The sequence below is a fragment of the Zootoca vivipara genome, chromosome 1, assembly GCF_963506605.1.
Source record: "Zootoca vivipara chromosome 1, rZooViv1.1, whole genome shotgun sequence".
NCBI classification, from domain to species: Eukaryota; Metazoa; Chordata; class Lepidosauria; order Squamata; family Lacertidae; genus Zootoca; species Zootoca vivipara.
Window position 1 is genome coordinate 82,953,085 of NC_083276.1, and position 27,715 is coordinate 82,980,799.

The following is a 27,715-nucleotide window of genomic DNA, read 5'->3' on the forward strand; positions in this document are numbered from 1 at the left end:
ATAGGAGGGGAAGGAGACGGATAGGTTCTGGGGCCAATGCAATAATCCTGTAAGTTGAGCTTCTCCCGTCTGCATCATTGCTTTTGGGGGCAAAGTGAGTGACCCAGGATTTGTTTGGTTTAAAGGAGACGGCACACTGTGTGTTTCATGAGCACTGCCTTCTTGTTGCAAGGGTGGGGAACCTGTGGCTCTCTTGGTGTTGTTGGACTTCAGCTCCCATTAGCCTCCAGCTCACAAGTCCAATGAATGGTGGGAATTGTTGTCTTACAACTGGGGGCACTGGGTACAAAACCCACACCTTATTGGCAGGTCAGTTGAAGGAAGGTCTTGGAATGCACACATAAAATTTGTTTACTGCGTATAAAAGAAGATCTGCCCAGAGCATGCTCTTCAGAGAAACAAATAAGGCCAGCATAGCTCCTGGAGAAAGCCTTTTATTTGTTAATACAAGAATAGAAATTCTGCAATAAATACAATCTAATAAATAACATCTGAAAATAAATAAATATTAATACAGACAAACTGAGAATAACTCAACCTGACAGTGGGGGTGGGGGGAGAGACCTATGGACTGGGCCACCTATGGGAAACTCCTCCCCATGTCCTTTGCTGGTGACAGTAAACCGCACAGCCTCACTAGGCCTGCCTGCCACAGCGGGGAGGGAGAGGTACAGGCAGGCGGAGACCACTGCTTGGGCTGGCTGGCAAGATGGCCCTGTCGTGGGCAACTCTGCTGCAGCTTTTGGCTTTGATGAATGATAGGGGAGCCTCTTGAGTTGACCACTGCAAAAGAGAGAGAAAAAGGCTGAAAGCTTGCCAGTGCCTGCATTAAACCGTACCCCTTATGTTTCACGCCTCATTGCAATGCCTATTCAGAGTCCCATTTCGCCCTTGCGGAGTGAGGTTGCCTCTAAAGCAAGGGTAGGGAACTGCCAGCCTGCAATCTTCCCACCCCACCTGCTGCCTACCTGATCAGGAATCAAGGGAGCAGGCCTGGGACACTGCTCTCTTCCTTGCTGCTCATCTGTTCCTCAGTCAGCTAAGCAGCAAGGAGGAGACTGCAGGGAGGGGAAGTTGTGCATGTTTGCAGAGCAATGTGCATGCATGTGTCTGAGAAAGAGTGTGGGGCAGCCCCCTTTGCAGCTGGTGAATAGAGATGAGACTGCAGAGAGGGAAGTTCTCTGCATGCATGTCTGTGTACATGTGTGTGGGTGAAAGACGGCATAAGGCATCTCCACCTGCTGCAAACTCTGGCTCTGTCTGCTTTGCTTTTGGCGCCTGGAAGAATTAACCAGGCGGGGATGTGACCCCCCAGCTTCAGAAAGTTTCCCCACCCCTGCTGCAGAGTTCATGGTCCGAAAGGAAGGCCAGAGCTGGGCATCATCTTGAGCCAGCAGGTTTGATCAGAGGCAGGTTTGTGGGAAGTAAACCCCCTTTGTAAGCACCTAATTGGCATGGCACAATCCAGAGAGAGAGGGGAGAGAGAGAGAGAGAGAGAGAGAGAGAGAGAGAGAGAGAGAGAGAGAGAGAGAGAGAGAGAGAGAGAGAGAGAGAGAAGGAACCCAGGCTCTGGGGGAGCTCCATTTAAGGAGAGCAGAGTGCCAGAGGTGGAGGCTGCCAGATGTTCGCTGCCCTGCAGCCAGGGCTTTATTGCTCATCACTGGGGTGGGAGGGAGCAGGGCTTTTCCTCTGATCCTGGAAAATTAATGGCCCCCTCTGGGAAGAACAAGAGAAAGGCAGGACCGCTAAGAAGGCGGAGGAAGGAAGGAAAGGAAGAAACAGATAGGTGTGGGTTTGCTCACCTAGAGGCACGGCTTCATAATAGAGAGCAGTGCAGCACCATGAAGGTGTGGCAGCAGGAGTCAGGTTGGAGGTGGGTTGGAGGTGGAGAGGGGCAGGCAGGCTGTGGATTTTTTGGGGGGAGGCTCTGGAAAGCCCTTGGCCTTGAGGGGCGGGTATGACGTCAGTGGATGAGGCGAAGGCAGAGAGGCTGGTGAAGGGCAGGGCTCAGAAGCCCCTGCTCTCGAGGTGCAGCATAACAGCAGAAGGCGGCACCCTCTTGCGCAGCCTGTTGAAGTCCTTGGCCGAGCGCCACAGCCAGGTCTGCAGCTCCTTGAGCAGCCAAAACTCGTCCATCTTGCGCAGGAACTGGCTGCGGAGCGGAGGCCTACCGTCCGTCGGCGTCGGCGGAAGCTGGTAGCCCAGGGAAGCCATGATGCCGGCGATGGAGCCCAGCAGCCCTTGCAGGCTGGCGCGGAAGTGTGCGAGGCTGTGACGCAGGGTGGGCATGGCGACTGGGGATTTCCCATCCATGGTGCTCAGGTAGCACAGCAGGTGGCTGTAGGCCTGGTAGTTGGCTGCCAGCCGGGCATTGTCATTCAGGCTGTGCCATTCCTGAAAGTCCACGGTGGCGCTGGGCACAGCCTCTGCCCCGATTAGCCGGGGAGGATCAAAGTCTGGCTCATTGAAAGGTGGCCCCAGGTAGCTGAGCTGAGGGTGGAAAGACAAGCGGGTGGTTAGACATGCTTATTATACGGGAGTAGTGCAGTTGCACATACCATTCCACTCATCCTTTCCACAAGCTCTTCCTCCTGCTCCCACTCAGTGAGGCAGTGAGGTATGGCTGTATGGGAGCGAGCAATTTTAATTCCTTAGCGATATGCACAACACACCAGGCATGAGTGCACACTGACATCCTTTATTAGTCTGAACAGCTGCATTGTGTATGTGTGCCCTGTGCATGCAAATATTATGGGATCCACTGACATACTGATTATCTCCTTTTTACCCGGTGACATATTGCGACTGCAGCACGGTCAGATAGGCACTTACTGAGAGATCCCTGCTTTGCCCTGAATATTCTGGTAGACACACACACATTTATTCACACCCGCTTGCCCTGCTAAGCTGCGTTCCTGGGATTCCCCGCCCCACCCCCCTCTGCCAGCATTGGTGCCCTGAGGGGCAGCAGGATTGCCCAGGCAGCGGGGTGAGCGGGTGGGGTGAAGCACAGAGCGGAAGGGAGGTGTGTCAGAGCCCGCGGCTGTGTGAACAATCTGACAAGCTCAGGAGACAAATTAATTTCCTCTGTGTCGCCCGGGGGCAAGTAGGGACGGGTTCTCCCCAAACAACACGCCAGCAGAAACCAACTCACAGGGCAGGCTGGGACGTGGCCAACGCCATGAGACCAGCAGGGGGGGCCGGGGGGGCGGGGAGAGGAAAGCTGAAGCGTGACTTCTCTAATACTTAAAGGGCCTGGACTTTAAGATCAAAGAAAGGAAGTGGATTTTTTTCTTTTCTTTTAGACAGCCATTATGGTGTAGTGATTAGAGCGTTGGGCTGGGACCTGGGAGACCAAGGTTCAAATCCTGGCTCAGCCAGGAAGCTCCTTGGGTGACCTTGGGCCAGTCACTCACTCTCAGCTGAACCTCCCACACAGGGTTGTTAGGAGGACGAAACAGGGAAGTGGTGAACTATGCATGCCGCCTTGTGCTCCTGTGAGGAAAGGCAGGATTTAAACGCAATAAGTAAATAATAATAATAAGCAAAGAAGATGCTGTGAGGCAGGCAGATGGGAAGCTAATTGGGAGACGTGTTACTGGGGAATCTAAAGAGGGTTTGTGTGGGCCTTCAGCTTGCCTTTCCCATTTTGCCTTTTCTTGTGGGGCTTAATACCATGTTTCTCCGAAAATAAGACACTGTCTTATATTTATATTTATTATTTTAAAAAACCCTATGGCTTATTTTCGGGGTATGGCTTATATTCCTTGATTGCTTAAAAATTCTGCTATGGCTTATTTTATGACTATGTCTTAAAATAGGGGAAACAGGGTACAGACAGTGCCCCTCAGGCAAGCCAATGACCTTGGGCGAGCATGTGCACTGGGAATGAATTCTATCCTCACGCCCACCCCATTCCACCAGTGAATCTCAAAAAGATTTCAAAATGATATTTTGGGTTCTTTTAATTTGGGTGTTGTTGTTTTTTGTTTGTTTGTTTTGCTTCTGCGCCTTCATTCATTTGTTTATTACGTTCTTATCCTGCTTTTCAGACAATGATGGTCTCTGAAAGCAGCTCACATCAATAAGAGAGAGAGAGAGAGAGAGAGAGAGAGAGAGAGAGAGAGAGAGAGAGAGAGAGAGAGAGAGAGAGAGAGAGAAGTCCTGCCAATAGTAAAAACACAAATTTTAAAAGACAAGACTTCAAAGCGCAGGCTGCAGTCAAGCTTTTCTTACAAACAAGTTGTTTCTATGGGCAAAGGAAGGAAGGGTCTCTTGAAGGAGAGTGCATTGGCTCTCAGGCTCCCCTGAGCATCAGTACAGAACTGCTGAAAGTTGGCCACAAGGTGAGCTTTGCTGAAGGTGCTGGGTGGGAGCAAGGAGAAGAGAATACAAGGCAACTGCAATCTGAGCAGCAATGGCAGCAGTGCTCAAAAGGATTCTGCCCAAATGCTCTCTTCTGGACGCTAGAGTTTTGCTCTGTATTGAATTTTAAGATGGGTAGCTACCAAAATTCTGTTTCAAGGTTATTAAAAAATTATGCCAGGAAATACTAAGGTCGGGGTCCTGTAGAAATTATGGGGTGGGGAATTGTTTGCTTTTTAGCATTTATTCTGTTTCATCTACTCTTGAGAAGGATCCAAAAGTGATTATGGGAATCTCATAGTTTTCTAAGATTTTATCAGGCGTTGTTGATATATATATTTGAACCTATCTTTGAAGCTGCAAGGGCTAGAAACTTGTTGTTGTTTTTTTAAAAAAGAAAGAATAGAAAGCAGAGAATTCTCAGGAATTGTGCTCAGCCACAAATCATATATTTGCACAGAGCTGCTGAAATTCACACCAACCTGATTGTAGGTCTGGCGCAGACAGTGGTTGTCCATGATCCCAGCTAGAGATGCCACTGGACTTAGTGCTGGGAGCATAGAAAGGAAAGGCAGGCATCTTTTCCCCCTTGCATGTGCTCATGCCCACCACAGCAGATGATGGCCAAATCCTGCAATCCTCCCTATTGACCCAGCAAACAAGCAGGCAAGGACCACTGCAGATTAAAAACACCTTGGGCCTTCCTACTTTGGAGATTTGATGCACTTGAACAGCACATCCAATCCCCCAAATAATACCCATGCAGCTGTGACCCCAGTGTTCCTCAGCTGTCAAGATGTTTTATTTCATATCCCTCCAGCTGTTTGAATAGCCTCCTCTGTCCACAGCTTACATCGCCACATATGGGAGCAGCTTTGCTTCAGTAGAAATCCCTTGGCAGAAATTTCACAACATCCCTCAAGAAGCAGCCAACAAGACAGCACAATGGACTGGTTTCCTTTTTCTATACTGATACAGAAGCCCTGGGGCTATGCGGCAGTGCGCATGCGGGCACATGGGTGTGCATTTCCCGTCCTGCTGAGTCAGATTGCCAATCATTTTGCACCAGGAACACTGGTGCAACCTACTTACAGGAACACTGAAGGTAAGGAGGCAACCATCAGGACATACAAAGAATAGGGGAATCATAATGAAATGCAATGGTTGCATATGCTATTATATTAGGCTATGCAGTGCTAAATTTTAAGGTTAAAGTGCTGTACCTCTGATAGTGGAGAAAGCCTGATTTCTGTTGGAAATAGCATCCAATGGTAGCCTATGCAGTCCTCCCTAACCTTAACCTCCTTGAGCCATGAGAAGATTCCTTTTATTACTGCCCCAGTTTCTCTTCTGGCATCTCTACGGAATAGCTTCTCCCTTCTGGCTCCCTCCAAAGATAGGCAACTTCTTAACAGTAACTTCTTCTTTCAACAAAAGGGCTCAGCAATTCCAACCCCAGTCTCGCTCCAAAAACGTTTGCAAGGAGATTTGTGTTCTTCACACATTCTGGGTCTTTGAGCACATGAGCCCGGTAAAAAGAAAAGTATGGGCCTTTCATAAAGGGACACATTTAGCCAAATGGAAATGGGATGGGCTCCTAAGAACCATAACCTCAAGAGGTGGGACTGCTCTATCCAAAGGAACCACAAATGTTCCAAAGCATCACAAATGTGCAGTGATATCTCACGAAGGGTTAGATTATTGCCTCTATAGGAATTCACCCTTGCTGTCCTCATAGGAAGGTGAAGATAGATGAAATATTGACCTGGTCCAAACCATGACTTGGCACATATGTGTGAGCATGCAGGCTCCTGGAGAGGAGATTGTGGCTCCTTTGCTCTTCTTCTGGTCCTGCTGCTGCCATCTAAGCCATGGTTTGGCTTAGCAAGTTGTCCAAAGCCAGGCTTATGGTTTATCTTCCTGCAGATGAACCATGAGCTTTAACATGCTAATTGTGCATTTAGGCCCCCACCTACGGTAGTGGCATGGGCGTAGCAAGGATTGGGGGGCGGAGTTGCTGAGCTTTTTGGGGGAGATCATGGGTAAAAAAACAAAAAGAGGGCATTATGGCGGGCAGGCTTTTGTTAGGGGGGCAGGCTTCTGCTTGATGGGTGGAACTTCAGTTAATTACCGGTAAGTATACCCTGCGTATAAGACTACTTTTTAACCCAGGAAAATCTTCTCAAAAGTCGGGGGTCGTCTTATACGCCGGGTCGTATTTCTTATACGGCGAGTATATCCCAATCTCTATATTTTAACTGGAAAAGTTGGGGGTCGTCTTATACGCCCAGTCGTCTTATACGCCAAAATATACAGTCGTCTTATGTGCCAGAATATACAGTATTTTTAATGTTTTTCAATACAGTGGCTCATTATGGGAATTATTTGTTATCACTGGGGGCCCTTGTTAGAGAATGATGTTCCAGTTGATGGTGTGGCACACAGGAAGGCAACAAATAAGATGGACATAGGTTGGTGTATAATGGGTCCACTTCATTTTTTTTCCCTACGGGGATCCAGGCTTCTCGATTTTGTGTTTAAGAAAGGAAGCTTCTTCAACCCAGATATGCTGGAAAATATGAGCCTCTACACCAAATCAATTTCCAAATACCTTTGTTTCACTCTTGTGACTGTTCTTGATGAATGCTCAGTGCCAGGGAACCCAGCCAAGGGGTAGGGCTTGGAATGCCAGGTAGGCCAGGGAGCAGGGATGCCATGCAGATAGATGAGGGTCTGCCCCCAGTCTCTGCTCTCCACGCAGCCGGGCGTTTCCCTGGCGAGTTCTGACAGACAAGGCCTCACCTCACCCCAGCAGGAGATGCACAACAGATTGTAAACAGGGAGACTCCACCGGTGCCTGAAGGCAGGGAGGGGGAAGCATGTCAGATATTCTGCCAAGTAAGGGCCATGGCTGGGGAAAGAGCCGTATTTTAGCTATTCACCATGCAGAAGGAAATTTAGGGGGTGGGGTGGGCTGTTTTGCAGATGGTGTTGTTAGAGGGTGTTGCAGGCAGTTTAAAGTCGTAGAATGTCCGCCTGCATGAATCCCTTCCCCACATACTGAGCGGAGGCAGATGCTGTCGCCTGTTGATACACTCCTCTTTGCACTGAGCTTTTGGGATTAAAGTTATGCGTGTGCCTGCAATCCACTGGGTTCACAACTCGGTAGAGAGAGAAACACAGCCTGACCTCACCTAGCGACAGAGGCATCAGAGATGAAAGAGACAGCGAAGCACAGTTTACAGAGAGGGAATAGAGTCTGGGCAGGAAGAGGAAGAAGAAAGGGCACGCAAGGGAAGGGTGGGGTGTTCCCTACTAGGTTGCTCAACTCAGTAGTCCCCAACCCTCTCCAACCTTCTACACTCACATAAGTAGCCGCAAGCGAGTGCAGCTGGTGTTCCAGGTAGCGAGTGAGGTCGTACGTCTGCTGGATGGATTGTCTGGTGGTAGTCACTTGGTCCGTGCTGTTCAGTGCAGGCACCACCGGCAGGTTCCAGAGCGTGGCACACAGGAAGGCAAGGATCCCCCACGAATCTCCTGCAGGGAGCACACTTGTAAGGAGCTGTGGGCGAAGGGAGCACTGTGACAGGGGGAGCAAAGCCTGCATTGCCCATTCCCGCCCCACACCACCATTCCCAGGAGAAGACACAGGGACAAAGTGCTCAACGCAGCCTGCTTCTATAGCCCAGTTGATATAAAAATATATACCCCAACATTTATTGCATAGTCCCAAGACGGCAGTTCAGCCCTCCAAAGAACTTGGCTGAGAGTTGTCCAGGGCTTTGATGCTGGCCCCACCTTGGATAACAACAGGGACAAAGAGAAGGAGCTAAATACAAAAAGGACTTTGCCATTATCCCCACCCACCACACCCTCTGCCCAGGGCAGAGCAGCCTTGTTCTCTTCATGTCAACAAGATGGTTCCAACTGCCCTCTAACCACTACCAACTCATCAGAAAGTTTTGTTGTTTTCTAATGCACAGTCTGATCCCATTCATCATGCCAGTAGAAATAAGACAAACTGTCATCATGACCATGGCAGGGCAGAAAGGGTTAATTTCACTCTCTCCCCACCACCCGAATGGCTTCTATTAGGATTTACATTACAGAAAGTGTGCATGTTAACTACATTCACACAACTGATGCTATATCTAGGTTGGGCCCCAAGGTACAAATGGGAACTGGAGACAAGAGCCATCAACATGGTTCATACTTGGTACACTCTGACCATTAAAACATTGCTGACGAAGAATTGTCGAAACAGGGCCTTGTCCTGGGATTTTCTCACTGGAATTCATTTTTATTTGCCTATTATACTGGAATTGATTCCTATTTGAATTCTTCATTACATAAATAAAACCTTTTGAAGATTCACTTGAAATTCATCTTCCTCCTGGCCCGAGTTCTTGCAATTTACTTTTTATTTCTATCAACCTGGTTCAAGGCATAAAGGCCACACATTATACAGTTGTAACTTGGTTTTCGAACAGCTTCATTCTCGAATGTTTTGGCTCCCGAACACTGCAAACCTGGAAGTGACTGTTCCAGTTTGCGAACTGCTTTTGGAAGCTGAACGTCTGACGGGGCTCCCGCTGCTTCCGATTGGCTGCAAAAGCTTCCTGCAGCCAACCAGAAGTCGCACTTTAGTTTCCAAACGTTTTGGAAGTTGAACAGACTTCCAGAACGGATTCCGTTCAACTTCCAAGGTATGACTGTACCTGTTTTTCTACAGGCCCCTCCCCACCAGCATTTACTGCTACAGGTGCATAATGCAGGACCCTGGATGGCAATGGGTCATTCTAAGGATCTTTACTAACCACACCATGAAAATTTAGATTTGGGGCAAGAGACTGTTTTTGTGGCAGGACATGGCTAATGCTTTAGGTCAGGGGTGGGGAGCCTGTTGCCTTCCAGGTGTTATTAGCCTACAACTCCCATCAGCCCCATCCAGCATGGCCAACAAGGATGATGGGAATTGTGGTCCAACAACATCTGGAGGGCACCAGGAGCCATATCCATGCTATAGACAAGTGGAGCAGGCTGGTGGGAGGGTTTAGGTTGGTGATCAAGTTCATTGCTACACATGTAATACCCACCTTCACCTGCTTAATAAGTACAGTATCTGTTTTCACATTATGTGAAGAGGTTAGGGGACTGCACTGAGTACATAAACAGAATATCAACCCACGCTGGAGTTTTTCTCCCTAACTTTTTTTTTTTTTAGGCCAAAACGATGCTGTTTGGATTTTGTAATTCTGAATATCATAGCATTTTGAGAGTGTGATGCTGAGTTACAATAGATGAGGAGAAATATATGGCGGTGAGGACATCTATGTGGCTGAATATGCTCAGAAACTGCATATGTGGAGGAAAAAGCATGGATTTCCACATTTCTTTTGACTTCCCCAGTCTGTCGGATGCTGAAGCTTCTGTATGTGTCTTCTGATTCCAGCAGGCCAAGGCTGGGAACGTGGTTGTGCCTGCATAGCCACCACGGAAGCCTACCCCATAACTCATGCCAAGGCCTCCCACTTGTGATGATTCACCCATGAAACACGCAGCCCGGCCCTGGCCACTCGCGCTTCATTAAAGACTATCCCGCGGCATTTTCCTGCTTGTACCACGCCCAGCCCCAGCCCAGACGATTCCATCCTGCTTCAGTGCCTCCGCTGTTCTTCTCACTGGGGATGAGGCCCGCCCATTCCCTCTCCTACACACTTTGCACAATTCAGCCCTTTTCTTCCCTACAGATTCCTTTACGGTCAACAACAAGAGCCTAAAGGGCAGGTGCTCCCAACCAGTAGGGGGCTCTAGTGAATGTGTCTTCATGGGGAAGCTATTAAACAACCTATGGCTTTTTAAACGTGCTTTTTTTTAAAAAAAATAAAATCTTAAAATGTGATGCATTTTGTGTTTTTATGCTGTAAACATGTGTGATCTTTGGATGAAGGACAGTATATAAATTTAATATATAATACAGTCGTACATCAGAAGTCAAATGGAATCCGTTCCGGAAGTCCGTTTGACTTCCCAAACGTTTGGAAACCAAGGCACGGCTTCCAATTGGCTGCAGGAAGCTGTGCCGGACATTCCGGTTCCAAAGAATGCTTACAAACCGGAACACTCACTTCCAGGTTTGCGGTGCTTGGGAGCCAAAACGTCCGAGTTCCAGGGCGTTCGGCTTCCAAGGTACGACTGTATATAATATCTTCAAAATGGTTGTCCTTCCCACTCGCTCCACTAGGCAGGAACATGCAAATGGAGCTGTTGTTAATTTCTAAATCATAATAGTAGTTATAATTTTAAAAATCATAATACGGTAGTGGTTGTACTTCCTTAAAATGCATGATTCTATAGTTTGTGCTAGGGTGCTCTATACTGCATACAGTGGTGCCTTGCTAGACGAATTTAATTCGTTCTGTGAGTCAATTCGTTTTGCGAAAAATTCGTCTAGCGAATCCCATAGGAATGCATTGTTTTTTTTGGTTTTTTTTGCCCATAGGAATGCATTAATTGAATTTCAATGCATTCCTATGGGAAACCACGATTCGCCAGACAAATTTTTCACAAAACGAATTCATCTTGCGAGGCAACCTCCGCTCAAAAAATCTCTTCGTTAAGCAAAAAATTCGTCTTACAGGGCATTCGTCTAGCGAGGCACCACTGTATAGTCTATACTTCATATTGTTTCTGTCAAGATAATATGAGATAAGGAAACAATGTGGAGGACTCCACTGTTGTTTTCATCCGGGATACTAAGAGTTCATAGAAAGAACCATAGAGTTGTAGAGTTGAAAGGGACCTTGAGAGTAATCTAATCCAACCCTTAGCAATGCCTAAAGCATCATAGTTGTCCATCTCTAGCCCTGTTTAAACCGTGATCACAATCCTGTCTGGTCCTCTGCATATAAGGCAGAGCAATCCAAGCACTAATTGGACTGCTGCAGATTAATGAGAGAGAGCCGTGAAACCTTCTCCCACTGACTCACACACAATCTACTACAATCTCACGTAGGCAGTCCCTGAGGCTAGTACCCTCATGGTTAAGGATTTGTGTTTATTTCCAAGTTTAGTCTAAATATGTCTAGTTCTAGCCTTTAATTATCCTGATATATGTCTGCTGTCTGCAAAATTATACAACCATCAAAAATCTTCTTCCTTCAGATATCATATCTAGCATACTTTCCCCAATATATATATGCAGATGGGAAAATAATGGGCTGTGCTAAAAACAAACAAACGACAGGACCATTGTCAGAGAACCACTTAGCATTCTTAATAATTCTTTCTGAAAGCTTTGCATTGATAACGAACAGACCAGACACTTAAAAGCAGCTAGCTGCCTGAACTTCGATTGCAAGGAACAGGAAAAAAGGAGCGGCACCCCCATACAATTACTAACTGTTCCTAAAAGTCTGAAAAACACTAGTAATGGAAAAAGGTGACCCATCAAGTCTAATGCCCAAACAAGTGAAAGAAAACAACAACTCTTTAGAACTGTGGTGGAAATAGCTGGAATCTGCTAAGTATCTTGTCCTCTTGAAAGCTGCTTTGAATATTTTAATTCTGAAAAACATCCGATCTGCACTTGTAACAGTTTATGTTACAAGTGCAAGTCGGATTCCACACACACACCCCTTGTTATTTTTTTTAAAAAAATAAAAGTTTTCCTTAGGACGTTTTCTATGGCAGATGACTAAGTTACTTTTCAATCTCCCATTGCATAACCTAAACAGAGAAGTTACAGGTAGGTAGCTGTGTTGGTCTGATGTAGTCGAAACAAAATAAAAAAATTCCTTCCAGTAGCACCTTAGAGACCAACTAAGTTTGGTCAGAGATGTGCATCTTAAATTCCCACGGTGAGACGTCATAGCATTTTGGATAGTTGCTCTGCACTTTTCACTGGAGCTCCTTCCAGAAATCCTCTCCATTTTTTACCAAACAAGAAATGCTTAATAGAAATGTTTTGAAATGGATAATAGCAGCGTGGTATACCATTCTAATATTGGTTATCTCCTAGCAAAGGGAAAAAACATACCTCTTGCTTTATATCTTATTAAGTACACAGCCGAGAATCGCATGTGCTCTGTAAACCACAGCATCTCTGTTAAGGTCCATTGCTTGTCTTACTACTAGTAGCATTGTATTTGTTTATATCCCACCTTTTCCCCAGATAGGGACTCAAGGCGGCTTACAAAAATCAAAGCAAATTGGAATAGAATGTAAAAGGCTAAAAACATAGAAAAGATGAAACTTAAAAAGTAATTGAACTCTAATAGAATTAACACAATATTTTAAAAATCTAGTAAAATACAGATAATGAAAACAGTACAGCACTGTTAAAAGCCCTTTCCTTAAAAATCATAGATTCTATGAAAAACAGTTAGTTTTTCCCAGGTTATTTCTCCCTGCCATCAATGGGCACCTTCATATAGGGAGTGTTGACCATGCTGGGCCAGAGCACTTAGTGCTTGCAAACCATAGGAGGACTGTGCTAATTAGTCCACAACAGACCAAAGACTAGCAGAATCAGAATGGGTGGCATGGACCAAGTGCAGCATAAAATCTCCATAACAGGTGCTCCCTCTTCCTTGAGATAGCTTCCCCTACTTCTGGTTTAGTGTTCTGCAGCATTAAATCAGCTGTGGTGAGAGCTGCCATCTGGACACAGCCTAAGAGCGTGACCTATAGTCTTCACTCCTCGACAAATGATTTTACAACAGGTCCTCCGGTTCTAATGACCCCATTCTAAGAATTGATCACTGCCACCACGTATAACTGACTCCAACCTTGTTATTTATCACTACATGGATTTTCTACGTTTCTTACTATAGCATTTTCCAGGCCATTTGGCAGTCATATGGTCACAGTTGCCCATTATGGGGTTTAAATCGGATAATGTTTAAGGATTCTATGGGATCCCCATGGCACAGTTTATTGACAAGAATTACTAGCGTTGGTACAAAACTGCAGTGAACGTGAGAACCTCTGTGTGATCTAACGAGCAAAATGAATGTAGAACATTGTGAAATGGTATTTCTGCAATGGGAGGTCACATACTAAAGCATTTCACATACACATCAGATTCCGACTTTTGAATTCCTAAAAACGTAATGGAGAAGCTATTTTTCAGAACAGAATTCATTAGCAAATTGACACTGCATCCCATTGTTTAAATAAAAATACAAAAGGTACTTGTGCTTCATTTGCTGTTATAGCAGGAATCTAGTACAGTACAGGAATCAACAACTGGAGGCTTCGGGGTCAAATCCACCCCACCCCTCCGAGTAATATCAGTACACACACACACACTTTCCAAGCCAGAAACAAAAGAGGAGTGATGATGGGAGTGGCAGCTGTGTCAATGCAACATTTTGGTACATAGTCCATTTGTGGGGAATGGTGGTTGAGTTGCTCTGGTTGAATCACGCTCCGCTCCATTCCCTTCTCATAACACTCACCTAGGTCAGTTGGCAAAGCCCATGCTTTGCTTACAAAACATTCCAAGCTCAGTCCCTGAAATCCTTACTTAAGACAATCACAGGGAGCAAGGCTGAGAAGGCTGCTGCCAGTCAGAATAGACAAGGCTGGGCTACATGAAGCAATGGACTAACTCAGAATAAAGCCTATTCATAGGAAATGTATGTTCTTGCCAGGGGATTTGTTATTTTTGCTTTGGTGTTCCAGCAGATACACCATTATGTTTAAATTGTGAAATATAGTTCACATCCCAGGTAACAGAATACATACACTTTAAATTTCTACTGCTCTAATTCCTCCGCTTGGCTTTTAACTCCACCTTACCTTTACCCAAGTTTATAGATGTCTCATCACCTTTTCATTCCACTTCATGCATCTGATGAACTATATTATTGTTTTATATAAGAATGGATTTTAGATTTAGTTCATATTGGATTGGAGAGGAGGCAAATGCTTTATATTATACATGACACAAGAAAAATACTGTATTCTATATTATAGAAGGCTTTTTCAAGCCTAAATGTGGCAACGGAGAGGGATTATTTTTGGGTGTGAAGGTTGCAGCACATGGGGAAGGGTTAAACCTCCCTCCCCAGCTGCAACCCTCCCCCCTCTGAAATTGTCCCCCCACAATGCAATTAGACACGTGTGTGTGTGTGTGTGTGTATAGCCTTTTATTGGCTGCAACTAATTGCAGCTGAGGATGGGCGAGGCAAGGCCTCCGAGAACCAGACAGGGAAGCCCCAGGGGCCACATCTGGCCAGCGGGTGAGCCTCTACCATCACCTCTTTGAGCTCAATGCACTCTAAATGGACAGTCAAGGCCTTATTAGTTGGGCAAGTACTGTAGATGCCAAATGCGTTTGAGCTAGAATCTGATAGGAAAAGAACAGCTCAGTACTTTGGATGTATTTAGGTCATGTTCAACTAAAGTGCGGGGGAGGGAATACATTTACTCCATAAAAGCAGATCCAATATTTTACAGAGTACCTTAAGATCCACAAGGGAGGGACACAGGGAAGCAAACTGCCTGTGAAAAACAGGAGGTTGCTCCTCTAGTCATCAGCACCAAACAGTCAACACTACAGTATGCAGCCAACACAATAGGGGTGTACTTTTAAAAAAAAAGCAGTCTGCTCTGGAAGTGTCACCACAGCATACAGCCCAAATGTACCTTTCCTCTCAAGGGGCAGCAGAGTGCAGGGGTGGGCCATTCTGTAGGTTTGAATCAGCAGCTGGCTGTGCCAGGAGCTGATTGGCTGGCATCCACAAGGCAAAATTTGCTCTCTAAGCCGGGAGTAGCTTTGCACTTTTAAAAAGCTTCTTTTTGAAAAATGAATGCCAATGATAAATGCATGAACATTCACGCTGTGCTTTAAAAATCTATTGAAAGGCAGACACGGTGCCTGAAGCATAGGGGGGTGGAGGACAGTAGTTAACAGCTGAGTCAGCATTTGATTCACCTGTGCATGCAAGTCTTCCTTTTCAAATGCGAAGCTAGGAGGAAACCAGACTTATCCATCTCTCTTCACCCTAAGCACATGGCTTTCGTCTCCTAGCCTGATGAAAGCACATGGAGAGGGATCAAGTAATGGTGCATGCTGCTCAAAGGGACTGGACAGCCTGCCCCAAACTTTGAGAGTCATCTGACAATTCACACAACACAACCAAACAACCTAGAATGTTCAGCTAGGAGCAGGTTAGTAGCAGCTCAAAGAGCAGAGGTTTCCATGTCCTATAAGCGTTTGTAGTAAATATAGAAATACCGTGCCATTTCTACATAGAAAACTGGTTTTTAAATGACTTGGGAGTGGGGAACAAAATTATAAATATATAGATACACAACCTAGAGCTGTAATTTTAAGTACTTGTTACTAATTCCTGCAGCTCTCTACAGTATTTCTACCGTACTACACAAGCACATTGTTCTATTCTCCCATGTTTAAGCAAGCCTATAAAAATGAAAAGTTACATGTGTTTTATTTCTTTTTAGCAACTGTTCATTTTAATTATCTTTTGAATATTTTTAAATCCCTTTTTTTAAATCATTTTTATTTTGTTTTTTATAAAACCGCTTAAAGGTTTTCAAGCAGTATATAAATGTTGTTAAATAACATCACACCAAATCACAATTCTTGGAATCTACCTTTTTCTGCATTGTGATTGAAATTTTCCACATTATTAGCTGGTAGGGGATCTATAACATTGTTATAGCTATGTTCCTTTATAGTGCAGTCATACATAAAAAAGCAAAGGTAGTAGTAGTAATAATAATAATTTTATATGCCACCTATCTGACTGGGTTACCCCAACCACTGTGGGCAGCTTCCAATGAATTAAAACACAGTAAGACATCAAACATTAAAAACATTGCACATAGCTGCCTCTATTCACCAATAATACTTAGCTTGCCCCATTATTTTTATCATGTCTTTTTATCAATATTTGCAATTGAAGGACTACTGATATTCTTTTAAGATTTTAATGGAATTCTAAGCAACTAAGCAGGCACAACCCCTACCCTCTTCACATTTTAAAATCAGTTTCTTTGTTTTCTTTTTTAAAAGTTTATTTATGATTTTCATTTACGGTATACAGTATACATTTCAGTCGTAATTTAAGAATACTGTAATTCAGACATTTCAAATCTTGTCTTCTTACCTCTTCTTACCCCTTACCTCATCATTCCCTACATATTCTAAATTATATTAAATTATTTGAATCATTATTCATTCATCTATTTTCATATATCTATATTTTAAAAACTGCAGGTTACAGTATTACAATAGTCCTGCCAGTGTTTTTATCTGTTTGCAATTTGTTTGTAAATATTCAATATACCATTTCCATTCCTTTATAAAAAGTATGTTATCCTGATTTCTTATTCTTCCAATAAGTTTTTGCCATTTCTGCATAGTCCATAAGTTTTTGTAGCCATTATTCTTTAATCTGGATTCCTTCATCTTTCCATTTTTGGGCAAATAACATTCTTGCAGCTGTGGTTGCATACATAAATAAATTTCTATACTGTCTAGGTAAATCTGCACCCATAATTCCCCAAAGAAAAGCTTCTGGTTTGCTTGGTATTTTTTACAAATGTTAACTTAAACATCTTTTTCAATTCATTATATATCATTTCCCAGTATGCCTTTACCTTATTACAAGACCACCACATATGATAAAAGGTGCCTTCTTTCTCTTTACATTTCCAACTTACTCAATTTTGATTTATACATATTTGCCAATCTAGTAGGTTTCTTTCTTCTCTTTCTTTAAATCTTTCTTTCTGCTATTACAAAATTGTCCTCTTGAATTAGGCATACAGTATGGATAAAATTATCTTCTTTTTGCAAAACAAATGCAATTAGCTTGCGAACATTTACCCCTAGTCAGCCATCAGTATTTAGTTTCATGATCAGCCTTATCTTTAGCTGTCCAAGATCTAATATAGATTTTAGAGCACAGCAACTTTTAATATGAGTCTTAAGCATACTAAACTTTTTTTCATTTTCTTTCCCAAGCTATAACAAGCCAGGAAGTAGAGAGGTCAGGCTCCATCCTGATGCTGTCATACATTTGGCAAACGTATGTGGTATGCTACACTGCTACCTGTATTCATTAGCTAGCCCAACTTTGCTCTAGATAAGCAGATTCCAAAACCAAATTTTTTAAAAAGAGGAAAAGCAAAGCAAAATGAGACAGCCTATATGGAGCATTGTAGTAAAAAAGACAGGTTAATACAAAGCACTTGGAATGAGATGGAATTAATGCATGAATAGTTTTGTATACCCCACCCCTAGAATGAGTTAAATCAACTCCTTGTCTTTCTCCTTCCCTTTCCCTTTGCGTCTTCTTGGGTTTCGGAATGTATCTTGATGGTGGAGGTGGGAATGATTAGTGATAAAGAGTAGTAGGGTCTTAGTTCAGAATACCATAGAACTGTGTGCCAGATGTAAGACAACATCAGCGTGAACCTCAACCGCAGATTTCCTGTCTTGTTCTACATCAGCAAAGGACAGATGCAGGAGACAGGAATCGTAACTCATGTTTGGCGTGTTTTGCAACGATGGATGTGTGCTGGATTTTTCTGGCATCTTTACGCTGCTGACAAAGGAACGGGGAGAGTGGCTTTTCGCAAAGCATCACATCCTTTTGTGAGCTTGTGTTGTAGAGGGAAAACTGTTTCCTGAAACATGCCGGTGCTCTGTGAAAAGCCACTGCTGCAGCATGCCGTTGTATGAGCCTGTAGCAAGGCGCCAAAGGTGTGCTTTGCTTAGCAACCTGGAATCACAAGCCGGCAAGCGGTTGGTGCTTGCTGGAGCTTGCAGAGCTGCTGCTGTGCAATCTGTGGAACTATCAGTGGGACTTTCTGGGGAAGCCCCCACAAAACCCCAGTAAAATTGGTATCTCAAATTGCATCTGCTACCACTTTAATTAAAAGCTACATCCACAGAGCTACGTAGGTCCTTTTGCCTCTGCTGCCGATAACATTTCTGTTACATAATTCCCCCTTGCAGCTTTCTCAGAAACATAGCTCAGTTGGGTGAGAACTAAATTCTCAGGGTCCTGGATTCGAGCCCCATATTGGGCAAAAGATTCCTGCATTGCAGGGGGTTGGACTATATGACCCTTGAGGTCCCTTCCAACCCTACAACGATGATTCTATGTGAAAGTTGTGCTGTATTTGGGGCATGTTTTTGTACTGGGATTTTATGAATTTAAAGCACATAGAACCAAGGAGGAAGAGGAGGAGGAGGAGAAGGAGAAGAAGAAGAAGAAGAAGAAGAAGAAGAAGAAGAAGAAGAAGAAGAAGAAGAAGAAGAAGAAGAAGAAGAAGAAGAAGAAGAAGAAGAAGAAGAAGAAGAAGAAGAAGAAGAAGAAGGAACATTTTAGTAGGAATAATAGTAGTAATCAGTGCTTTTTCCCTAGAAAAATAGGTGCCGGTACTCACTATGAAGTTGCTACAATAAGTGTCACAGTTTTTAACCAAAAAAAGATGTGCTGGTACTGCGTACCCTTGAGTACCCCTGGGGAAGAACTGGCAGTAGTTGGTTTTCCTACAAAGAAATAAGCATGCAGCTTCCCCCTTTGAAGTGTGTTTCATTGCCATGTACAGGGAAATATTCTAGCTGTATCTATTGTCAGCTAATTACTTTGATTGATCACATTTGCAGTAGCCCCTGTTTTCCCCCAAGGAGCTTAGGAACAGCCTACATGGGAATATCCTATAGCCTTCCTTTGCTACAATTTTAATTCAGCACATTAATTATGGTGACAGTTATTAGAAACATTTTAACCCACCCTTTCCATGGAAATAGCCAAGGTTGCTAATAACATCAAAACAATCAAATAGTGATCAATCATTATCATTTACAACCCTTTCTTTGTTGGCCTTTTTTTGGGGGGGGGGACGGTGTCTCTCTGTGCCTCCAGAGCATATTCTATGCTCAGAGAGAAGAAAGTCAGTTTTACAGAATAGAGAGAAGGAAAACATGTAGTCTTAACAGGGAGAAGTGTTCAGAAAGGCCTGTGGAGTGGGATGGGACGCAGAGAATCACAGAGGGATAAACAGAGAAGGGGTTAAAAAGAAGGCACTGAATTAATATTCTAATGAAAAGTTTTTCCACAGTTAATGTGGAATCTGTGCACCACCACCACAGTTCTCTTTGTCCTCCTAGGTCTATTTATTCTACTCCCTTTTCTCTGCTTCCCCCCTCCACAGATCTCTCTGTATCCCAATCTTGCAATTCTTCTGGTCTTTCACTCTTTACCCACTATAGAAATCAGGTGCTGTGTACACCTCCTTCCAGCAACTCCTGCAGCCAAGCTGGTGCCAAACGTATTGCTCTGCTTTCCTTTGGACCACATCAATGAGGCTGAAGGGGTTGGTCTTGTTGTCTGGGCAGCCCATACCGGTACATATTCCCCAGGCTTGTCATTGGGGAAGTCACTTCAGCGCAGTTAATGCAGCAGTGATTTGACTTCACCCCTGGAGACACACCTCATTTTCTCTCAAGACAGACAAATGCCAACATTAAAGAACCTCCATGTCTCAGCTACCTTCTTTCCCTGCTCCCTGGCGCCCATTATGCAGAAAACTCTCTCCTTTCTCATTTCCAAATATCCTCTTTTTCTTCCTTCCATTTTTTTCCTGTTCCCTCCCCTCTCTACTCCTCCTCCTTGGGAAGTTCAGCAGCAACAAGTCAAAAAGCTTTCACTCCCAGAAATCTGTCTTGTTTATTAGTGTGTATTGTTCATTAGCGTGCATACGTTAGTATTGTTAATTGTTTTGATTATTTCTATTGTCTTTCTATTGTTTTTAATTGTTTTTAATTTTGTGCTTTGTATACTGTAACTTTGTGTTGTGGACCTTCCTGAGACCAACGGATATAGGGTGGTATTTGTTGTTGTTGTTTAGTTGTTTAGTCGTGTCCGACTCTTCATGACCCCATGGACCATAGCACGCCAGGCACTCCTGTCTTGCACTGCCTCCCGCAGTTTGGTCAAACTCATGTTCGTAGCTTCGAGAACACTGTCCAACCATCTCGTCCTCTGTCGTCCCCTTCTCCTAGTGCCCTCAATCTTTCCCAACATCAGGGTCTTTTCCAAGGATTCTTCTCTTCTCATGAGGTGGCCAAAGTATTGGAGCCTCAGCTTCACGATCTGTCCTTCCAGTGAGCACTCAGGGCTGATTTCCTTCAGAATGGATAGGTTTGATCTTCTTGCAGTCCATGGGACTCTCAAGAGTCTCCTCCAGCACCATAATTCAAAAGCATCAATTCTTTGGCGATCAGCCTTCTTTATGGTCCAGCTCTCACTTCCATACATCACTACTGGGAAAACCATAGCTTTAACTATACGGACCTTTGTCGGCAAGGTGATGTCTCTGCTTTTTAAGGGTGGTGTATAAATTCAATAAATAAATAGTCTGGAAGAGTCGCATGAGCTGTGTAGAATGACTGGCTGCAGCAGACAGGAATTGGGGAGCGGGGAAGAGAAGCAATAGAGAGGGCAGGATGTTAGCTTTCTCTCTCTCACACCTCCGCCCTCACTTTATGGCGCTGGCAGCAGATTCAGTTATGTAAATATAAATCTGCTCCAGTGACACAGAAAAAGAGGGATGTTGAAATCTATATACCAGCCAGCATGATGTAGTGCTTACAAGTATTGGACTAGGACTTAGGAGTCCAGGATTCAAACTCTCATTTATCAATGACGCTCACTGGGTGACCTTGGCCAGTCACTGTCTCTCAACCTAAACTTTCTCATAGGGTTGTTCTGAGGATAAAATAGGAAGGGAGAGAAGCTTATACACCATCTTGCGCTCCTTGGAGGAAAAGTGGTGTATAAATGTAATGATAAATGAAGAAAACAAAATATTTAGCAGCAAAAGGTGAACTTGGGTAAGGACTGCCAAATCATTGTGTTGCCCATTGGTTAAATTTTATGCTTCCCCCCCCCCAAGTTGAACATAATTCCAGTATTGGAGCTTGGCTGAGAAGGTAGGCACCTGGAAGGCACAGAGAGCAGGGAGGTAAGCAGAAAGCAGGAAAAGTGCTCTACATCAAGCTATGTTCCCCCTTAGTTGTTAAAAACAGACAGTCACGTTATCTTTCCATGTGAATGGCACATATCTGTGTGTCTCTTAGATGACTCCATACAGAAAATGGAAATGCCCACAAGCCATAGGAATTATTTCAGGAAGGCACAAATGTAGAAGGGGGAACAGTAGCCCAACAGGATTTGTGCTGTACAAACCTAAAGTTCACCAATAAATCAGCTGATTGCGTAAAACGAAGCTCACTTTGCTATAGCACAGAGCCAGTGTTGTAACTAACCATAACCATGACTGGTGGAAACCATATACAGTATTGTGTGTTGCTATCACTCTCTATTGAAATTGGAGCCAGAAATTTAGAATTAAATGAGAAAAGTAGTGGCACCTATTATCCACCATTTATAATGATTTTATTAATTACATGTAGGTAATTTTGATTTCCCCTTCATGGATCACTGCCTTGCCATGGCGAAAGGGCTTGAATAACTCCAAGAAGCTATGATCTATGCTGTGCAGGACCACCCAAGACGGACAGGTCATAGCCGAGAGTTTAGACTAAATGTGATCCACCTGGAGAAGGAACTGGCAAAGCACTCCAGTATTTTGCCTAGAAAACTCCATGGACATAAAAAAGGAGAAGTTTTGAGAAGAAAGTGAGAGTTTCTAAGGCATGCTCTGGTTCATGGGGTCACAAAGAGTCAAACACAACTAAGACGACTAAACAACAATTTTGATTTGCTGATAACTGAATATGATCTTTCAATGTGTGAAACTATTATAAGCTACATGCCATTGGCAGCAGCCCATCTTCTGGCCTCCTAGATCATGTGTCTGGTGTTGGGATACCTCTCCTAACACCCTAGTTACACTACTGCCTACAGCACAGATGTAAAGCAGCGTTTGCGTCAGGCATCCCCAAACTTGGCCCTCCAGATGTTTTGGGACTACAACTCCCATCATCCCTAGCTAACAGGAGCAGTGGTCAGGAATGATGGGAACTGTAGTCCCAAAACATCTGGAGGGCCAAGTTTGGGGGTGCCTGGTTTGCGTGCTTTTTTTGCTTTGTTTAATGCACCCTTCATTGTTAATTACATTCCTTGACAAAGACTTATCCCAACACTAAACCCACTCTTGAATATGCCTGTCACTGTGCATAAATGCTGTTATGATGTCCTGAAACCTTAAGGCATTTCCTAGACCCTCCAAGTGTCCCTATTTTCCAGGGACATCCCTGAGTTAGAGAAGCCACCCTGGTTTCTGATTTCATCCCATTCCTTATTTTCATTGGAGAAATGTTGGAGGGTATGGAGTTATCTGGCCTCCAAGCCGTCTGAAGGCAATCCTGTATAGGGAAGTTTTTTTAATGTTTAATATTTTATTATGTTTTTATATATGTTGGAGGCTGCAAAGAGTGTCTGCGGCAACCCAGTAAGATATGTGGAGTATAAATAGTATAGTGATCATTATGGAAAGGGACAGCCCTATTTTCATCAGAGAAATGTTGGAGAGTATGCATTTCCTATACTAAAATAATATTCTCCCCACCCTCAATAGATTCAGTCAGTGAATGAACTGAGAGGCTGCCTCAGTCACGGTAAAACAAGATGGACTACAGAAAAGATTCGGTAATGTCACACAGTATCTTAGAAAGTTGAGGCAATAATTGCAGCTACGGTATTAGGGTTGGTGTAAAGTTTATTCCAGTTTGTAAACTGAAAGGGGCCTGGAAGCATCAACAAATGTGGCTACACACACACACAAACGTAAACAACACACACGTAAACAGGTAAGAACTCTAGTATCTCATCCACAATTCAGAGCACTTCCAGACTGTTGCTCTTTTCAGATGAGATGCAAGCAATCGCATGCTGGCAAATTCAGCTTGCTCTATTATACTTGACTGAGAGGTCTTTCACAACAAACCCGCTTCCCCCAAAGACTTAACTTTTTGTGATCAGGAAAATGACAAGAAAATGAAACAATTGCTTTGATGTAGGTTCGCCAGAGCCCCTCACAAACAAATCTGAATGAATGCTCATTTAAAAAGCCCAATGCTAATCTCCCTGCAAGCAAATCTGAATGAATGCTCCATGAACAAATCACCAGGAAGTACCTTCGGGAGCAACTGGGGAAAAGGTATCCCTGTTTAACAACTAGCTGTGGTGCTCCTAAGATGTGCCTGAACTGTATTGGTATGGGAAGTGACTTCTATGTATATGTTAGTGAAATCATGAACATCTGGAATCCATCAGGGTAGCAGCCGTGATCAAACTCAATCTCTCTTGCTTCTCCAAAATTCAGGCCCCGTTGCCACTGAGCTATAGAAGGAACCATAGTAGTAGCTGGAAGTGAGAGGCATGTGATATATAGGGCAGCAATCACAGGCATATACTGTAAACATACACACAGTTCTGCTCAGTGCTATACGAACAAGGTTTTTGCCAATGGCAGATTAAATAGTCATTGGGTCTGAAACATGGTCCAAGGCTCCTTTCTCCAATTGCTCAGAGGGCTCCAAGTTTACAAACAACTGTAATTCCCATTTGGCTTGTTTTACACCATCTAGCTTTGCTCCCCACCCTCCCAATCTCACGGAATAAGTAGGCAGGAACACACAGGTACAGAGCTACCAACAGAAAGCAATTCTACATGCATCATTAGAGTGTTATGGGTGTAGGATCAATTCTCATAGCATCACCACTCTTGCTCAACTTAGGAACATTTGAAGAGCCTGCAGCATCAGACCAATGGCACATCTAGTCCAGCATCCTGTAAAATTGCGTAATTGCAAATTAATTGACATATGAGCAACGGGCTGGCCTTCTCCCCCTCCAGAAGAGGTGGCAACTCTAAAACAACTGAGTCAGAGGAAACTTGGATCTGGGCCCCCTTGTTCCCCAGGGGCTAGGCTTGATACCACTGTGTGGGCTTGATGGATGATCCTCATCGCTAGCTCAATGTTTTTTATGGGGCTCCCAAATGCCTGTGGAAGAGCTCACTGGAACGTGTTCAGTGATTATTGGAAAATGGGTCTTACTGGCCCATCCTGCAAAGATTGGAACGTGGCATATGCGTCAAGACTGAGTAAGCAGCTGCTGGAAAATGGGGATGTTTTCTTTTCCGCAGCACCTCTTAGCTGTGTGCCTTTTCTTCGGCTTTCATATTTTCATACGGAAATATTGTATATTTTCTTTGTCCCTGGAGCCCTTGGTGCATCCTGAAATCTCCTTTGCACTTTACCCTAATTAGACCTGGATGTTATCAACCCTTCCACCATCTTAAGACTATCTGAAGAGTACTGTATTAGGAACCGCAGAAGGGAGGGGTCTCTATGCAACTGTTGTTAGTGGGATAATTGGTGGTGTGAGTGACAGCCGGAATCAGGGCAAGCAAGCTGAAGGGAGAACAACAAGGGGTGTTTCTAGGTACTTAAAGAACTTAGAGGCACAGGCCCATGGCACAAATATCTCTTTACCTGAATGCTGAATTTGTATCATTATGTTCTATTTGAAATGGTGTTTACAAGTTTTATCACTGTAAAGGTTTTATCTGTTTTTGTAAGGCTGCATAGATTTAAAGAACATCCCCCCCCCCAACCCCCAATAATCCTGGAAACTGTAGTTTGTTGAAGTAACTGGGAATTGTAGCTCCATGAGGGGTAAACTACAATTATTTGTGTTGGTGTGCCTTTAATGTATGGTGTGTACACAGTCTAATTTTATATTTTATTTTTGTAACCTGATGGCGAGCAGTGGATAAGAAATCTTAGAATTAAATAGAAATGAATAATTATGTAAACACCTTGCAGAGAATCTTGCACTTTAGAAAGAAGCAGAAGGCAGGTCATTTCCTAAAGAGCCTCACAACTTCATCTTAACATATGATCAAACAGACAATGAAATGTATTTACACCAACTTTTTGTACCCAAAGAAATTTCTGGTATATGTTGTACAGCATGCACCGTTGTAATGTTTTTTTTTTTAAAATGAATAGTTACAAAAGGGATGCCTATATGTGCTTCCACAGAAATAGCACTTTAGCCCCAGGCAGGGTTGTCACCTTTTATTTTTTTATTTTTGCTGGCTCTGCTTTTAAGTCTTTTATCATCATCTTAGCTCACAGAAATTTAGCACATAAAGCTTCCTCCATCACTCCATGTCACCTGTTAAATTTATGTTTCAGATTGCTGCTAAAGATACAGGGCTGGAGGGTTTTTTTATATATAAAAAAAGTGGTAACAGTATCCCAAGCCAATATGAATGGCACAGATAAGCTCACAGGGGTACAGTTTCTTTACATGAAGATCCCTAACTATGTTAACACAGTAGTTTTTATAGAAAGCAGCTGACTCGGATCAGTTCCATGTCAGCAAGCATAATGCAGTGCCATCTTTCTGGGGTTATTGGTCCTGATTGAAATATTAAGAGGGATCCCAAAACAATGCAGCGCACAGCTCAGTAGACTGACTTGCTGAGGCTGAAATTTACATGCACGTTTACCTGGGAGTAAATCTCAAAAGGATGTACTCCACCTTCCAAGAAAACACATATAGGGCTGCACGAGAAGAACATTATTGTTAGGCAACTCCGACCGCTAAAAACGATGCTGAAAGTTATTTGGTGCGTGTGGCTATTAGGGAAGGAACGGGCAGCATGCAAAAAAAAAAAAAGGTCTGCTGGTTACTCTATTGGATTTTACTTGCTTCTTTACCCAAAGGGGTGACACTTTGCCCACCGATCTTGCCCGCTTCTGCTACGCGGCCAGTAGGAGGGCAACATGCAAATTACATTACGGCACTTTGAGGGTCGATTGGCCAAGAAAGCTCTGATGTCACAAACCCCTTACCATAATTAACAGTAGAATGGGTGGGTGGGATGGGGATGCGGAGGGGGGAGGTTGCATGTACTGGATCAACAGAGACAGGAGTGGAAGGAGGCGAAGAAGAGGAGGGGGGGTTTCTCCCTGCGTAGCCTTGCCAGCTTTTAATGGAAAGAGCGTGTCCAGCTGGCAGGAGTGCACTGGGAGAGCGAGGGGGAAACGGATCGGGGCGGCGGGGGGCTTCCTCCTTCCTCCTCGCCCCATTCCCACTCCCCACCGCCGCCTCTTCTCCATCCTTCCACTACCGCTGTGCCTCTCCCGTGTCTCCGCTCCTCGGCCTCCCCCTGCGGTGAGCCTTCTGGTGACCCCTCCCTGCCGGCTTGGCCGGGGGCCGGAGTGGAGCTGGCCCTGGTTCAGCGGAGGAAGCCGGCAGCCCATTAAAGCAGGTGTCACATGTTCCTTCACCTGGGTCACTTGGCATGTGCAGGCGCCACGATTTCCCTTTAAGAGCCCAGCCTGGAGAGGCGAGGGGGACCCTGGGGGCAGGATCCAAGGAGCAGTGAGCCATGGTTCCCACTGCAGTCCTGGACCGCTCCTTCTCCCCCACACCCGGGTCTCTCTCTCTCTCTCTCTCTCTCTCTCTCTCTCTCTCTCTCTCTCACACACACACACACACACACACACACACACAAACACACACGTAGGGGCCCATGCAGCCCTAGTATGTGAGATCTATTACAATCCCACCCACCTCTTTTTGTCCACCACAAAAACTGCAATATATACTGTGAGAGATACACACACACACACACACACACACCCCAGCTAACTACAGTGGTACCTCGGTTTATGAACACAATTGGTTCCGGAAGTGTGTTCATAAACTGAAGTGTTCATAAACTGAAGCGAACTTTCCCATTGAATGTAATGGAAAGTAGATTAATCTGTTCCAGACAGTCTGCGGAGTACTTAAACTGAAGTGTTCATAAACTGTAGCGAACTTTCCCATTGAAAGTAATGGAAAGTGGATTAATCCGTTCCAGACGGGTCCGCAGAGTACTTAAACTGAAGCGTTCATAAACTGAAGCATGGGTAAAATAAAAAATAAAAACAAAAACTGAAGCGTTCATAAACTGAAGCGAACTTTCCCATTGAAAGTAATGGAAAATGAATTAATCCGTTCCAGATGGGTCCGCGGCGTTCATAAACTGAAAATTCATAAACCGAGGTGTTCATAAACCAAGGTTCCACTGTACTGTTCCCCATGCTATACACCTCCTGACCTGCAGATCAAACCAACAGAACTGAAAGGGGTTGAAGATGCCAAGCCATCAACAAAAACACGCATCACTGCAATAAGCAAATGAAATCCCTGGCCAAGATGGGCCTGCTTTGTATGGATCCCTTCACACAAGCATTGTTTTAAGTCTTGGTAGGTTGCAAAGGGGGTGTGTGCGAACCTTTTAGGAGCCCCCCCCCCCCGGCTGCCAGAAC

General features: G+C 44.3%; 1 protein-coding gene across 3 annotated transcripts in view; it reads right to left on the reverse strand.

Moving 5' to 3' along the window:
- Positions 1-418: 418 nt before the first annotated feature.
- The window catches only part of CLCF1 (cardiotrophin like cytokine factor 1), a 51,900-nt gene continuing 24,603 nt past the window's right edge, over positions 419-27,715 (reverse strand). For 2 of the 3 annotated variants that reach the window (XM_035127728.2, XM_060277682.1), the window contains exons 2-3: positions 7,733-7,902; positions 1,521-2,490 (exon numbers count right to left, since the gene is read on the reverse strand). In XM_035127728.2, coding sequence (XP_034983619.1) covers positions 2,008-2,490; positions 7,733-7,902 — 653 coding nt within the window. In that variant the 3' untranslated portion in view covers positions 1,521-2,007. Of the gene's footprint in view, positions 784-1,520; positions 2,491-7,732; positions 11,985-27,715 lie in introns of those variants that run through there. The other variant, XR_009557989.1, reaches the window with a different exon arrangement.